At 42.0% G+C, this 17,618-nt stretch overlaps 1 protein-coding gene across 5 annotated transcripts in view; it reads right to left on the reverse strand.

The window, feature by feature from the left end:
- The window catches only part of LOC126393530 (inactive dipeptidyl peptidase 10-like), a 318,572-nt gene that overhangs the window by 79,710 nt on the left and 221,244 nt on the right, over positions 1 to 17,618 (reverse strand). For all 5 annotated transcript variants that reach the window (XM_050049721.1, XM_050049724.1, XM_050049722.1 and 2 more), the window contains one exon: positions 17,542 to 17,616. In XM_050049721.1, coding sequence (XP_049905678.1) covers positions 17,542 to 17,616 — 75 coding nt within the window. The remainder of the gene's footprint in view (positions 1 to 17,541; positions 17,617 to 17,618) is intronic.

The raw sequence follows: 17,618 nt of genomic DNA on the forward strand, positions 1-17,618 counted from the left end.
AAACTGAACTGAAAATCAGAACTTAAATACAAACTAATCTGATGAGGGGTGGTGCAGGTGGAGAGAAGGGCAGAGAAGCTCAGGTGAATGAAATGTGGTGATTAGGCAGGAGAACAGGCAGGGAGCTGATTGGCAGGGGAAATTTCTGAGAACAAGAAAGGAGCTGATTGGCTAGAAACACTCTGAGAGCAGGGAAGGACGAACAAGGATGATTCAGAGCTGGTGTGTAGATGGGCAGAGGAGGGAAATGCAGCACAGGAACACAGGAGAAAAAAAACAAACAGAAAATCTAAAACCCAGATAACACAATCCTCCTAACAGACCGACAAACATCAAACCGTCTAAGAATATACCTGATTCTCAATGTAGGGACACAGCACTACAACCTGCTACCTCTTTTACCCGTAGCAAACTTAATTTCTGAGGTTTATTTATTTATTACAGTTCAATTGAGNCCCCCCGCCCCCCCAAAAAAAAAGAAAGAAAACAAAATCGTCTTAATCATAATTCAGCAAAAGCAGTTATTATTAGGCACTATACATAAAATTGATTTAGAAGTGGAAAAAAATAGTAAAACAAATAAAGCCTATCTGTCAACTCTTGTCAATTTAACTCAAACTGAACTTAATTTCTGAGGTTTATTTATTTATTACAGTTCAATTGAGTTCCATCTCTATGTTTTACATTAAGACACCTAATGAGAAAACTTAGGAAACTACTGAAGCAGCCTGGTCAACTCATATTCTTATGTGAAAACAAGATTTTTTTTTTTTTTACAGTGTACTGTACAGTGCTGTCCACAATAACAGTGCTTCTGAATACAAAGAAATAAACCAATGACCTGAACACTGCGTTTCATTAGTAGTTCCATTTCCCCTCATTCCCCTCACCCCTTGGTGTTATGAATGGATTGTGAAAAAAGATGGATGACATGATGGCTCCTCAAAAGTGAAGACAGAACATCTCAATCACTCCCTGGACTGCTGGCTGCAGTACAGGTCATAAAGCCAGTCCCCTCTATGTTTGCAGATGGGCAGGCTGTTCTCATAAACGGTTCATATGTTTTTCTATGACCAGTAATGCACTAAAAGTTGTACATATCCCATGTAATCATGAGCCAGTTATACGTGCATAACCCACGTATTTTGGAAGGCTAATCATCAGGGCTGAAAATGAACACCCGCCAAGCGCCAAATGCGGGTAGATTTTCCATTTGGCGACTAAATCTCGGAAGGCTATCCGCCACATTGGCAGGTAAATGTTTGTATCAAATGTAATAAATTATACATATAATAGCTATTTGATGGTGGCTAATAGCAGACTGGCGCTCTGTTTGTTGTGTGTCGCACTTAAATTGCTCCCCGCTGCATCAAGGAACCTGTGGGCCTACTCGGAGGAAGCATGCGCACGTAGGCATATCGCACACCTAGATCCATGATCTGCTGTTAGTAGCAAGCAAGCTATCACCACGTGCGTCATGTGGCGACATTTACCAGGTGTAGGTAAACCAGCGACAAAATGAAAAAAACACAGATGAGGACGAAGCTGAAGCTGTAACGTTACAGAAAAAAATAAAGTTTTGTGAGAAATGAAGGTTCAGCGATAACGGCGTTTCAAGAGGCTGGCTACACTACAATGCTGAGGGTGCAGTAATGAGCTGTAATGTATGTCGGCAATGAGGGTGCAGTAATGAGCTGTAATGTATGTCGGCAATATGCTAAAGAAAAAAAAACGTAACAACTCGTTTGTCATCGGTAACAAAACGATGAAGCTGGAGAACATCCGTGACCATGAACGCAGCAAGTGTCACATAGCCTGCTTGGCTGCGTCCCGCCTCTCCTCTCGACACCCGCCGTGACGGCACTCACAGCACTCATGGCCTCTCCTTTAAGCTTGTATTCAACGTAATATTGTATTATCTCAATGAAAAGCACTGAAACAAATGTATATGTGACAGAAAAAGGCAATTAATTATTTTGGCTGGTAAAAAATATGCTTGGCCGGTGGATTTTTTCATCTACCAGTCCCCTTGGCCGGTGAGCCAAAAAGTTAATTTTCAGCCCTGCTAATCATGACCAACACACTGACAAGAGTAAACAAGGAAGCAGTCCCGAGCTNTAAAAAATATGCTTGGCCGGTGGATTTTTTCATCTACCAGTCCCCTTGGCCGGTGAGCCAAAAAGTTAAATTTTCAGCCCTGCTAATCATGACCAACACACTGACAAGAGTAAACAAGGAAGCAGTCCCGAGCTCTCTGTCAGGAGGCGAGTTTGGGTGGTGGATGAGTCTAAAAACACAAAACTTTCCACCAAGGACATTCCTTGGGAGTCAGATGTCTGGAACTGTGTGAACTTCGAGTCATTTTAAGATACTTAATCACCATGTTTCTTTTCCCAAACATAATCACAGTGACTTGACTTTACTTACCTAGACCTAACCTCTGTAACTTAACGTTAATTGTGTAACTTTACATTGAGGACGTAGCATCATTTGTGGGGTACTAATTCGTAGGATATCACACAAATTGTTCTAGACACTCTATATGTCCCATCCCAATGTATACGATACACTGGGATGGGACATTGGCCAAACTAAAAAATCTAAATCATTTTTTCAATACTATAAAAAGGGGGTTTGAGGTCATGATTGACATCTATGTGTGCCAATTGGTGTGCTCTTGATAAATGGTGTTTCTTGCAATTGGTCGAATGAGTGTTGGGAACTTGACAGCGTGGATATCGCTACTTTGCACACTCTGGCTCCAAATGATGTCACTAGCACAAAATGGCAGAATTTTTGTACAGTGGGGGTAAGTGGAGTCACGTCATTAATACTCATTCACAGTCTACATAACAGCATACGTCACATGGAGGCCATTTGGAGGATAGAGGGAGGAGCAGGGGCTTGAAATGGAATGCATATGCACTTGGTGACAACTGGTGGATCCATCACCAGTCGTAGGCTCAGCGCTACACTGCTTTTTACAAATCAGCAGAAATACCTGCAAACTCATTTCAGCGAGGCAAAGGCGTCTTCTGCAGATAATTGCAATACATCAGCAGCCATTTGGTAATCAGATGCATCAGTTACTGATGATTATTGATTGCTACAGACTTAAGATTATCTTGAAAAACAGCAATGTTTCTATGTGTTAACATAAGTTTGAAAATGAAGACATCACACAAGCTGAATAGAACAACAGTCCAAGTAAATATTAACTGCAATGAGTTATATGACATTTTCAATAAAATATCAAGCTGTTAATGAAATCTCTAAAGAAACTGTCCACTAATAAGCAAGTGAACCTATACAGACAATACATTTATACCAAAAACTGAAACTGAAGAGCATGTCAGGTAGTGACTTTGTTGAAATTTTACCAAATGCCAACTGCTTAACTGCAATATACTGTGGGTCATATACACCTCTGGGGTGACCACTGTTGTTGATTTACTCCCTCAGCCCTCCGAGGGGCGATTTTCACTGACTTCAGTTCAGTTTTTATGGCAAATGGAAGGACATTTATGATGGTGGCAGGGATTCCCTCAAGGGCAAATGCTGAGGGGAAGCCAACTGGGGCATGTTAGACTACTGAACTGCAGCCATTGCTTCAGTTTTAAATGCAAGAAGTGACTTCTTCTAAGGGATACATAATAATCTTCAGTATTTTACAAGAAATAGCAGAATTAGCACATATCTGTGTGTCAGAATTATTTGGAAAATAGTCTATGCTGGATATGAAAGTAGTGCACTGGTAAACCACTTGTGTGTATAGGGTAATTCATCTTAAAATGAAAGGCTAAATTCTAAATTTAATGAGGTTTTCTCGATTTTATTCTGGCATCAGTAGCCTCAGCTGTCGGCGTGTATTTGGCATCCCCAGTATGATATACATTTTTTTTTACGGCGGTTTGGCTGCACAGCACAGCTTTTAAGCAATGCTACTGGCATTGCCCTGGAGATGGCAATGTTGGTCTGTTGGTTGGTTGGTCCATAGTCCAGAGTGAAACTTCTTTATACTTCTGAATGGATTGTCATGATATTTTGTACAGACCTTCATGGTGCCCAGAGGATAAATGCTGATGATTTTTCCAACACCACCAGATGCTAAACTTTTCTTATTCCAAAACAATTTCTAAATATCTACTGGATGAATTGGCACACCATTTAGTAAGGTCATTATTATTTTATTTTTTACTAATATTTTAACTTTTGTAATTCATGTGTTTACCTTTTTAGTCTTGGATTTGTGTTTTTTATTATATGTGGTTATGATATGTGGTTTTTAATGTGTGTGTCTAGCCCATGTTGATATTTATTGCCAGTGAGGCAAAGTTATTGACCCACAGTAACAAATAAAGGTCTTGAGTTTTGAAAATTTTAAGTCTCAAATTTCTTTCTCTACTTTATGCTCACTATTTTCTTCTTACAGCTTACAGGGGTAGTTTGGATTTTTAGAACTGGGGCTGTATTAGGCACTATAGTCAGTATATTATGGTTTGGAGAAGCAGGCTGGAGTCCAACATGGAAGCTAAGCAATTTACTACTGCGGGGTCAGCAACAAAATGTATTTTATCCTCATAAAAAAGACCCTGCTGAAAAAAAGTCAGAAGCACTTCAGATGTACACTATATTCAGAATGTTTTCACTGCTTTATCTTACTGTCAGGAAGAGATTTCCAGTTGGGAATTGAAGCCATTATTTTGGATTCACCAAAGTCACACCATACCAAAAACAAACAAACAGATCAAGGCAGCAGTAGACCAACAGCTACTTTGTTCAGTAAGCCAAAATTAATGTTTTAGTCCATGGAGTCTGGTGGCTTTGTGTGACATTCCACATCCTCTACACAGAACTGAAGCTGTTAACAACTTCCCTGTCAGAATGGGGTGTCTGACTGAAAGGTAAAGTGGTGAAAATACTCTCACTATAGTATATACTTAATCTGTTATAGGTTCTTTAGGTGGAACTTTTTAAGGTGGCTAAATACATTTTGCTGACCCCTCCAAGGCTGTACATCATACAATCCCCCCTAAAAAAATCTTAACAGTCCCTTTGACTCTTTCATCCTAAAACTATCTTCTGCAAGATATATTACAAATTATCAAGCCTATAATGTCATTTACACGCTTAAATCTTTTATTGGAGCCTACAAAACAGAAAGATCTTTACAACCTAGATTAGAAAAAGACCGACAGCACATTTCTACTATATTCTTCCTTCAACATAACCTTGTGCTAAAAATAAACTGAGCTTGCGGCTATTGGCTGTATTGTTCCAAATTGTAAATCTAACCCTTCATGCAAATTATGCAAATCAGTTCTGATTAATCACCCTGTCACTAATCCTCACAGTTGATCCCTTCCAGAATGGAGGGTCCAATTTGCATATCTCATTTTGCATCTACTCTTTTCTGATGGAAAGCTAGTAATTATGGTTCAAGATTGCCCCGCTGCTCTATTAGTGAATGAATCTGACCTGCCAGTGGCACACAGGCCACAATAGAATTTTTAAGCATTCCCTGACCCGTGCCCTCATCAAAATGTATCAAGCTCTGCTGGACTGTAGAGGTTTATTCAACCCTGAAAAATGTATTTCAGCATGGGTTCGTCTTTATAACCCTGGCATGTCATTTCTTACAACCGGGTAAAATACAAGATGTGAGTGATAGGAGGGATGGAGAGTCAGCTGGGCTGCTTTTGATATCATCTCTTTACATCTCTTCGTCTCAAATACCCTGCTAAAAAAATTAAGGGAACACTTAAATCACATATTAGATTTTGATGAACGTGAAAAACCTTACTGCTGTACATTGTATAATTTGTTGAGAACAAAACAATGTAACACCATTCACTGGAAACCAAAATCATCATCCCATTGAGGGCTGGATTTAAAATCATACCAAAAATCAAAGTAAAAATTTGAAATCACAGGCCGATCCAACGTGTGTAAATTTTATCACGGCAACTCATAATGTGACAGCGGGACACAGCTGAGACAAGACAGAGGAACGGGGCACACATTCATTTCAGACAGCTCACTTTTAATGGTAAAGGACAGAGAGGGAGGACAGCTCTGCTCCTTCATGCAGCTGTTGTGCCAAATGAAAGACAGCCGGACAGATAACTCCAGTGGAGATAGGCAAAGGAATTGGAAACATTGGAATCAGTGTGCAAGGTTTCTGTGCATAACAATTTATTTCGGATGACCAATTTAAAAAAAAATGTATCCAAAAAAAAACAACAGACTCAGTGTGCAAAGGCCTTCAAAGCAGTCAGGGTACCGTTGGCTATGACATGGACGTCTGTGTGGTCCTCCAAGAATATGCCTCTCCAGACCATCACTGACCCACCCCCAAACCGGTCATGCTGGATGATGTTACAGGCAGCATAACGTTCACCACTGCATCTCCAGACTCTCCAGTCACATGTGCTTAGTGTGAACCTGCTCTCATGTGTGAAGAGAATGAGGCGCCAATGGCAGACCTGCAAAGTCTGGTGTTCTCTGGCAAATCTCAACCGAGTTGCATGGTGCTGGCCTGCGAGCACAACAGAGGTTGTTGCAACCTCATGGCTTCTGTTTCTGACAGTTTGGTCAGAAAAATGCACACCAGTAGCCTGCTGAAGGTCATTTTGTAGGGCTCTGGCAGTGCTCCTCCTGTTCCTCCTCACAAAGGAGCAGACACCGGTCCTGCTGCTGAGTTGATGCCCTTCTACGGCCCTGTCCAGCTCTCCTCATGTAATGGCCGGTCTCCTGGTATCTCCCCCATACTCTTGAGACTGTGCTGGGAGACACAGCAAACCTTTTAGTGAGCACATGTATGGATGTGCCATCCTGGAGGAGCTGGACTACCTGTGTAATCTGATTGGCCTCCAGGTACTGCCTCATGTTACTAGTAGTGACAAGGACACTAGCAGAACACAAAACTAGAGAGGAATCAGTCAGGAAGGATAAGGAGAGAGCAACTGTCTGTGGCCACCACATGTAAAACCATTCCCTTTTGGGGATTGTCTTGCTTTTGCCTCTCCATTGCACCTGTTGTCAGTTTCATTTGCACCAAAGCAGGTGCAATTGATTCACAGTCACTTGTGCTTCCGAAATGGGAAGATTGATATCCCTGAAGTTAAACTGACTAGGTGTTATACTGTGATTAAGTGTTCCCTTAATTTTTTGAGCAGTGTATTAACCTTCCTTGTACTGTAAGTGGCTGTGAACAGTAATTTTAAAATGGTTAAGTAGAGTAGAGGGCTGACACAAAGTGGACTTCATACTTTGACAGGTAAGACTTTTTTAAAGGCAACATGAATCCCTGTCGACCCCAGCTAGTGACAGAATTTAGTATGGAATTTTCAAAATAAGAGCATACTTCTATGCTTTATATTTAATTCCCTGACTAAAATGAATGACTGAGATTGTGCAAATAAATGTATTTAGTCTGACATCATATTAAGGTGTGCCATCTAACAAAAATGACTGACATATCCATCCTGTCATCGACATCTTCAGTCAACACTAACGCAGAAGAGGTTGCTACACTAGGAGCATGTTTTGACAGTGTTGACATTTCTACAGGTTAACCTTCATGATACTGTATAGGTGCATCTTTCGCATGATGTCCCCACTGTCTTGCTCTGACTGGATCGGCTGATTTTCCAAAAGGGTAACAGCCAACAGTGAGCACAACACCATATCTATTTAAATCCAGAGATGAGAGTGGTATTCAGAGGTTTGAAACCAGGCTACTGACAGATTTCTGTGTGTGTAAGAGTATATATTTTTTGAATAATTTATTCCAAATTTGGCGTATTGACAACAATTCAATTAATGCAGAGCCGGTCTAAAATAGCTGTCAATCACCTCAATCTCTGCTTGTGAACTGCGGTCAAACTGTCAAACCAGGCAGTGCTGATCAAATATGAATCAAGATTCTATTACTGCATTATCTATTTCTCAACTCAGATGTTTTCAGAAACATAATTTAGTGTACTGTTTAGCTGTACAAACTCCAACCTGGACCATATTTTTCTATGTTTTTGTGTCCAAGTGACTAATGGGACCAACAATTTTTTAAATTGGTCCAGTGTTGAGAGAAAGCGCTGTTGCAAAACAGGCAGTAATATAACCACTTTGGGCATGTGCATTCACTGAAAGTGTTTGCTTTTGCCACTGACAGGCTCGGATTGTTATTCTAAGTGTCTGACAACTCGTGGGAGGATCCCTACAGAGACAGACCTTTTTGATAAAGAGTATGATCCTTTTGTTTATTTTTATTTTTATTTAATTTTCTCATTGTCAAATACACATCAATCAAAATCAACAGAAATGAAAGGAACCAAACAAAAACCACCTTGGTTAATCTTTTCGCTGTTCCAACAGTCATTGACTCTGGTTCTATTGAAATAAACCTTTAATTTACACGGTTAGATGTGAAAATATGTTGGCTGTACACACTATTTTCCCCCGCTGCTTCTCTGATGTCTGACATCCCTCTTGCTCCTCTCCCAATTTTTCATATCTAAGCAGCTCAATACTGGACCATTTCCAAAAATTGTTGTCTCCATTAGTCATTTAAACACAAAAACAGGGGGAAAAAGGTCCAAGTTAAAAAAACACAGAAGTTACTCTTTAAAGCTACAGAGATGGTTTTAGACTACCAGCAGGTGAAGCATTATGATAGAAATGTCAAGCAGCCCTCTCCTGCAGGATTAATGTAATGGGAAGTGGGCCTATTTCTATAATTAGTATTTTAATCATTGATAAATACACAGTCTGTGTGTTCCACTCCCCATACTATCATACTGTATAGAGGCCTGTGCCAGAAAAAGATTTAATATGTCCCAATACATAGTATGTCAAATGCAGAATGCCAAAAATACCAGGATGTTCTACTACATCAGGTCACATTTTGCAGTAAGCCAGCATGTTCTTCTGGCTGTTCTGACCCACAACCCTCTTCACAGCTTAAGATATGTCACATCAACTGTCAAAAGTTGCAATGATAGATGACAGCGCATTCAGGTGACTGATGACCAACTGATTAGTAATAATAGGAATCTTAATTGTTTCATTAAATAGGATGTAAGTATTAAAACACAATAACATAGAAACATACAAAAATGTATAGCCTCTGTAATTTTACTGTTGTGAATATGTCAAAATTATTATATTTCACTGAATACACTGTATGCAGTTATTACTTACTGCAAACTGAAAACATCAGAGCTGTCTCGGCTCTGTGAATGGCACTTGATTTTATCTCGACATATCCATCCTGACTTTATATCTGGTAACAGATATAAAGGTAAGAGATTCAAGGTTCAGGACATTATGTTATGTAACGTTATGATCAGGTAGTATGTCCCAATTGTGTACATACTGTATGCAACAGTACGTACATTTTAAGGTCAGCTTCAGTACCAACTAACAGTAAAAAGAAAAGTTTGTGATTAGGAACGCACCTAGTATATTATATCTGTGCATAGTACTGTAAATAACTTTAAACTTTAACATAATGTTTAAGTGTCTGTAGTGGGATGATCCCAAAAGCCCCAGATTAGTAAATTCTGGAAAGCCTGTTTATCAAGTAAAATAATTCTAATAGCTACAGTGAAATATGGGATGGTAAGTTTATATCAAACTCCTCCCTTTCCACAAAAGAAAATATTTCGGAATCATCTTGAACTCAGAGGCATTTGCTTTAATATATCAAATCAAATGTGATTTGGAGCAACAAGATAACCCCTTCTATCATATAAACCGCAGATGACTGTTACTGTGTAGGTCATATAGCAGAGCAGTATCATAGAAAGCGGTGTGTTGGATATCAATTGGCAGAAACTTTATTTACATTTCCAAGAATGCAATTAAGGGCCAAATGATCAATTTCTCTCTTCAATCTCCTCAACACAAATAAGGGAGGTGTAGGTGGAAGCTAAATGTTCTCAGCAGATTCATATCTCTTTATGGCTCAATATTGCATTGTATTCATTATGCCACAGTGGCTTTGAGTGAATAAAAGAAAGTTGTCACTGTGTCCTCCTTCGCTTCCATAATCAATGGTAGCTTAATAGACATTTGCAATATTGAGAAATAAAGCAAAAGCCAAAATACTGTCTAAATGTAAATTGTCCGAAACTTTAAAACTTCCAGTGAGAAGCTAGCAGCTAGTCGCAATGATAATGCTAACACAGACTACACCAGTGGTTCTCAATCTCTTTTGGGCCAGTGCCCCACTATCCATTATCCATTGTCCCTTACCACCTTACAGTTAAAATGCAGGCAAACTGTCATTTAATCCCAAATAACACACTGGGTTAAACTGGACAGTTTGAATGTTACAGAGAAAAAAAAAGCCATGTGAAAAGAAATTATAAAATAGGTGTTCAACATATGCAATGCATTGAAATTTGACATTTAAACTTTAATTTAATTAGGACGGTACTCCTCCGAGAACTGTCACCTTATCGTGATGGAGGAGTTTGAGTGCCCTAATGACCCTAGGAGCTATACTGTTGGGGGCATTTTGCCCCTGGTAGGGTTTCCCATGGCAGATTGGTTCTGGGCGAAGGGTCAGACAAATAACGGTTCAAATGACCCTTCATGATGGATATGAACAAGGACTCGTGTACCCGGCCCGGAGGGTTACTGGGGCCCTGCCCTGGAGCCAGGCCTGGGGTTGGGGCCCGTGGGCGAGCGCCTAGTGGCCAGGCCTTTGCCCATGGGGCCCGGCCGGGCCCAGCCCGAACCGGCTACATGGGCTCATCCCCCTGCAGGCCCACCACCAGCAGAGGGATCCAGAAGGGATTGGTGCAGTGTGGATCGGGTAGCAGACCAAGGCGGGGGCCTTGGCGGTCCGATCCTCGGCTACGGAAGTTGGCTCTTGGGACACGGAATGTCACCTCTCTGGTGGGGAAGGAGCCGGAGCTTGTGGAAGAGGTTGAGTGTTACCGGCCAGATATAGTCGGCCTCACCTCGACACATAGTTCCGGCTCTGGAACCCAAGTCCTTGAGAGGGGTTGGACTCTCTCCTTTGCTGGAGTTGCTCCGGGTGAGAGGCGGAGGGCCAGGGTGGGCTTTCTGATAGCCCCCAGACTCTCTGCCTGTACATTGGAGTTCACCCCAGTAGACGAAAGGGTTGCTTTCCTGCGCCTTCTGGTTGGGGAACGGGTCCTGACTGTTGTCTGCGCTTATGCGCCGAACAGCAGTTCAGAGTACCCACCCTTTTTGGAGTCCCTGGGACGGGTGCTGGATAGTCCCCCAACCGGGGACTCCATTGTTCTGCTGGAGGACTTCAAAGCTCACGTGGGCAATGACAGAAGGACCTGGAAGGGCGTGATTGGGAGAGACGGCCTGCCCGATCTGAATCCGAGTGGTATTCAGTTATTGTACTTCTGTGCGGGTCGCAGTTTGGCCATAACGAACACCATGTTCGAACATAAGGATGTCCATCGGTGCACGTGGCACCAGGACAGCCTAGGGCGCAGGTCAATGATTGACTTTGTAGTCGTATCATTTGTCCTGCGGCCGTATGTTCTGGACACTCGGGTGAAGAGAGGAGCAGAGCTGTCAACTGGTCACCACCTGGTGGTGAGTTGGATCAGATGGCAGGGGAGGATGCCGTGAAGACCTAGCAGGCCTAAACGAGCAGTGAGGGTCTGCTGGGAATGCCTGGCGGAAGAACCGGTCAAGATGATCTTCAACTCCCACCTCCGGGAGAGCTTTGACCGCATCCTGAGGGCGGAGGGGGACATTGAGTCCGAATGGGCCTTGTTCCGCTCTGCCATTGTTGAGGTGGCTGTTGTGAGCTGTGGCCGCAAGATCGCTGGGGCCAGTCGCGGCTGAAGAAGGAGGCCTACAGGGCATGGTTGGTCTGTCTCAGGTGGAGGAGTTTAAGTATCTCGGGGTCTTGTTCACGAGTGGGGGTAGGATGGAGCGGGAGATTGACAGATGGATTGGGGCAGCATCAGCAGTGATGCAGGCGCTTAACCGGTCCGTTGTGGTGAAAAGGGCTCTCGATTTACCGGTCAATCTATGTTCCAACCCTCACCTATGGTCACGAGCTGGTAGTGACCTGGTAGTGAACTGGTAGTGACCGAAAGAACGAGATCGCGAGTACAAGCGGCCAAAATGAGTTTCCTCCGCAGGGTGGCTGGGCTCAGCCTTAGGGATAGGGTGAGGAGCTCGGACATCCGGGAGGGACTCGGAGTAGAGCCGCTGCTCCTCCACATCGAGAGGAGCCAGTTGAGGTGGTTCGGGCATCTGGTAAGGATGCCTTCCAGACGCCTCCCTTGGGAGGTATTCCAGGCATGTCCAACTGGGAGGAGACCTCGGGGCTGCCCCAGGACACGCTGGAGGGATTACATCGCCCGGCTGGCCAGGGAACGCCTCGCGGTTCCCTCGGAAGAGCTGACGGAAGTGGCTGGGGAGAGGACTGTCTGGGCTTCTCTGCTGAGGCTGCTGCCCCCGTGACCCGGACCCGGATAAGCGGAGGACGATGAGTACGAGTAGGTCTCATTATTGATCACAAACAGCAGCCAGCGGTAAATTGGCGCTGCTGCCAAACAGGAAGTGTTTTTATTGATTGCTCCAATGGAAAACAAGAGCAGCCCAACAAGGAAAAAGTCTGAGACCACTGGAAGAAAAGCAGAAGGATACATACAGTAGGCTATCCTACACATATGAAGCAGTTGGTCTGGGGGTCCTCCCTCAGGAAACTTGGAACCTCAAACACTTAATTTCCTTCATTCTGGTGAAAATGTATGCACCAATTTATGGTGGAAATGTCTTTATTTATGTAAAAGAAAATATGAAATTCAGGCACCAAGTGACCATTCAAAATAAAAAATTGAAATGAGATATAATGCAGTAAGGCTCTCACACTTTCTATGTTGCTTTTAAATATTTATTCACCTGCAGATCAACTTTTTCATTTGATGTTAGTCAGCACACCAGGGGCATGATTTATTCTTCAGTCCTAATTTGTGTCTTTTGTTTGGAGAAGTAACCTCTTTGAAAGTGCCCGTGGCACCTATTCACATCATGATAAATTAATTCACTATGATTCATTTATAAACCCTTGGACTTACATAACTCATATGTGTTCCAGCAAGATTTCTGCTCACATTCAAAACTTTCTGCACATTCAGAACATATCCCACATACATGTGTTCACTGAGAAGTCGAGAATAAAGTCATAACATTTTGAGAAAAAAAAACAAAAAACAGTCCTGCCATATAGTCTGCTGTGCATTATGTTATTGCTCTGCACTCCAGTATACCCCTCAGACTATCTGACAGACACAGGGCCCCGTCTGGGAATCTCTCTGGATGAGACAAAGTTTAGGGAAGCAGGTGTGCACTGCTCTTCATTGGAGTTGGAAAACCGAAACTATATCTAACAAAGAGCAAAGAAAGCTGACAGCACAGTCAGCATCTTGCCACATAAAGTAAGCAAGGCAGACACAGTCACAATTCTTCGGCCGAGTCTCCTTTTCTTTCTCTGTCTATAAAGCATTGTTGCTTGTGGTTTTCAAACAAGCTACGTATGCTCAAAGGTAAGATAGCTTCTCACTTTGATGCATGTTAAAAGAATGGATGGAGGAGCATGCTGTTCCATAGAAAACAATGAAAAGCTATGCACAAGCTTCATCTTTAGTAGAAAGAGCCTTGTCAAAAAAGGCCTCAGATGGTGATAAAAGCGAGTCTAATCATAAAATTGTGAAAATGTGCGTGTAAGACTAAACTGGCATGAAAAAGAAGACACACATAACTTACCCCCAAGAACATCGCAGTGCCTCTCTTTAAAAAATATTGCTTCTAGTTCTCTGAACACCCACTGGAGCCCAGTACTGCCCCCGTTGAGAAATGCTAGCCTACACAGAGTTAGCAGCACGATGTAAAAGCACAGAATACAAGTAACCTTTGCATAATAAGAAACGTCAAGTTAGCATGATATTTCTGAGCACCTATCTCATCATAGTTAATAAATTAATGTTAGCTTGTATGGAAACTCTGCTGTTTCTTCAAAATCAGACAAAAGCAGACACTGGATGTGCCAGATGTGTTATATCAGTGCAGAAACTCATATTAGAGATGACTGCAGTGTAATCAAGAAAAGCATCACACATAAACTGTTTCGAAACACAGATTGGATTTGAACAGCTAAACAGGATCATGAAAAGAGACTCAGCACACTTTTTTTCTCTGGAAAAAGCATAACAACATGATACAGATGCCACCTATCACCAAATCCCTGACTGAGCCTCAACACACATCAAACTGATCACCAAATGTTGATCACAGAGACAAACAAAACTTTGCACTCTTCATTAAACAGCCTTAAACACACAGTAACAGTGTGAACTGTCAAATGTAAAACAAGTGGTTCTTCCTCACCAGGTTCTGTGCAAAATACTCATTAATGTCCAGCATCCATAGCTCTGACGGGGTCACTGGAGCTAATACTGTAACTAATTCTGCTCAGTGAGCTAACCTGGGGGTCTCCTTGGGATAATGTACAGAGGCAGAGCAGGGGGTGGGTGGGCCCCCCAGCCCTGCAAGTTTCCCCCAACAGCCAAAACCTTAAAAAACTTTTAGGTTTTTAAACTACCTTCAACTTTGTGTCATTCAGATAATAATATGTGCCCATGCTGTTTATCTTACCATGCTATTCCCTAAAAAAAAGCTAATATAGACATTATGAGTAAGTTTTCTGTGGGCCTAATATTTTATTCAGAAAAGATCACATTTACTCAAGTTGTTGGGAATCCTTGGCTATTACACTGGATTTCCACTGGTTGCGTGTCCGTTGCGGAACGGCAGCGCTGGTTATCCGCTGCGTGCTCCGCTGTCCGTCAATACCCACCGGCTGCGTTTGCTGTGCGGAGCGGTGCAGCTCCGCCGGAAGACATCTCGGTGCACTGCCATGATTAATATCTCCTCGTCCATGGTGTTAACGGGGTGAAATGACGTCTGAAACCCTCTGACCTGCTGACTTCAGGCCTGCCTCTGCCCATTATGTAGTTTTTCAAGGTGTAGTGCAGGGAAATATGATCCGCGTGAACACTGTGTATTTTGTTTTGAAAATTAACCGGATGTTTTATTGTGTTTCTGTGCACGACTTCCTGCCCCGCACGATCTGCTCTGTGCTGAATTGAAGTAGAAGTCTTGCGTATCTGTTGCGGAGGGCTCCGGACTGCCGGAGCTGTGACGGAGCCGGAACGCAGCACAGCCGCAGCAGGTGGAAACACACACATTGACTAGAACTGAATCCTATCTGCTCCGCTGCCGTGCCGGAGCGGAGACGCAACCAACACGCATCTGGTGGAAATAGGCCGTTAGAGCAGCCCAGATTATTATGGCATGGATTCATGTGTAGCCGATTTGTCAGCTTAACATTCATTCTGTGAACTCTACTCCAGCATTGTATTAGAAAAACAGGTTTCAAGATTAGTAATGCTGTATCACCAAATTCCGACTCTATGTTATGCAACTTAAAAATAACCACATAAGACATTTTCTGCGTCTTTTTAGGTGGTAGGAGTGAAATTAATCATCCACAACATTTGTTGTGTTCTGGTTTCATAATTATGAAGACAGTTGGAGAACAATTAGATACAAAATAGGCTGTAGGCTGCACAGGAGGATTTTTGTACTTGGCAACTACCATGTTTTCCCCAAATGATGAACAGACTTTAAAGCATTCTATTATCTCAAATGGCTTGAAACAATAGTGCATGTAGCTGCTGTAAATGGGGAAAAATGGCTCCCCATGGAAGCATGGACCTGGACCTCCTGAATATGGGCTGGGCTCAGAATGTTTACAGCTTCTGGCTCTGCCCCTGATAATGAACTTTAGCACTCATTACTATTGTGATTTATGTAAATTAGGGCACAGAAATAACTCCTCATGTTGAACTTCTAAGTCAGTCCCCCCGAACATTAATGCACATCAAACTGAAACCCATCTATAAATAAAAGCATGTAAAAAAATAGCTCAGCCTCTAACAGCTACAATAAAACCTTGTATTGTAATCCAACAATATTATATCATATAATATAGGCCTTTATAGTAAGCCACACAAATGGGGTATTCTGCATGTTGAGTACTTTGTTGCTTTAAGTACATTTACCTAATAATATTTCTGTACTCTTACTTAACATCTTGAATCATATCTTGAATGAATGACTGCAGTATAGTATTTTTTACCACTGAGTTCACTGTGCATAAAAGAATAGTAGTCTGCTCACACTATAATACTCCATAACAACAGTGTGTTACAGTGCACTTGAATAAACAGAATGAAACCACAATAAAACAAACTGAACAGATTCTCTGTGAATCGTCTGGTTACATTCAATCAATAGTGCCCCCATAAATTTTTTATAGGGGTGGCCAGATAGGGCTGCTGAAAATGTTGGGGTAGCATAACAAAACCAAAAGACATAACTGATCTTCAGGAATCTCCCTATGCTGTCAAGTATACAGGCTACTTAAACATTATGGCAATAGTAGAGTTAAAGAATCCTCTACTGGTATAATCTGATTTCTGATTAATACTGTTACAGTTAGCATTTGGAGTTCCACAGGAGTCCTGTGTATATGCATTATATATCTGTGTATACATGTGTTTGTGGCTATATTGTTCTTCAAATAGGCTGGTAATAGACAAATATATAGCTTTAGTTTATATGGCAGGGATAAAACATTTACTGGGAATATCTTGATAAGATCTTGGAGGTAAGAGTTCAAGAACTCCTTTGAAAATGGCAATGTCAGCTGTTCCCTCATCAGAATGTAGCCTGACTTTTAAGTGTTGTTTAGACCCCTTCCAATCAAGCTGTAAGTACTACAGACTGTATATTAAGATGGACAACATGACAGCTCCCCAAAAGTGAGACCAAAACATCTTGAACACCTCCTGGTGACTGGCTGCATCATAGATCATAAACAACAAAATCAAAGTAGACATCAAATTAATTTTTCCCAAAGGTGGTCTCTTTCATTTACGCCTTATCATGCTGATATATGTTTAGGTGTTCGTTTTTTACTGATAAGTTTGGTTTAAATTAGTTATTTGATGCTATGATAGCTATGTGTGCCAATCTGTGTGCTCGCAAAAAGTGGCACTGTTTGCAATTGTTTGGATGGGTGTAGGAGTGGGACCTCCACATTCCATAGTTCACTACTACACAGACTCTCCAAATGACATCATATGCACGAGATGCCAACGGCCGTATCACAGATATTTTGGCTTCATTTCTGTACAGTGGGGGTAAGTGGAGACATGTTGTCCATCTTTATATACAGTCTGTGGTTGGCAGCAATGGATGCTTTACATTGTCTAGTCTCACAAGGTACCACTACCTTCGCCATCTTAAAAAAGAGAGCACCAAAGCCTCTTAAAAACAGTAATGTCAGCCTCCAATTGCCACCAGGAGGGGCCAGTGGGGAGCAAGCAATTGTATACACAGGACTGAGTTGATGTAAAAAATAAATGATGTCTGTCTTTCCTTACAGCAAAAACCTTTATGGTTACATACCTGTTTCACATCATAAGCGAAGAGCACATATTTCAGATCAGGGGAGACAGAATACTTGGCCACGTAGAAATTTATCT

Source organism: Epinephelus moara, chromosome 7 (genome assembly GCF_006386435.1).
Source record: "Epinephelus moara isolate mb chromosome 7, YSFRI_EMoa_1.0, whole genome shotgun sequence".
Classification (NCBI taxonomy): domain Eukaryota; kingdom Metazoa; phylum Chordata; class Actinopteri; order Perciformes; family Serranidae; genus Epinephelus; species Epinephelus moara.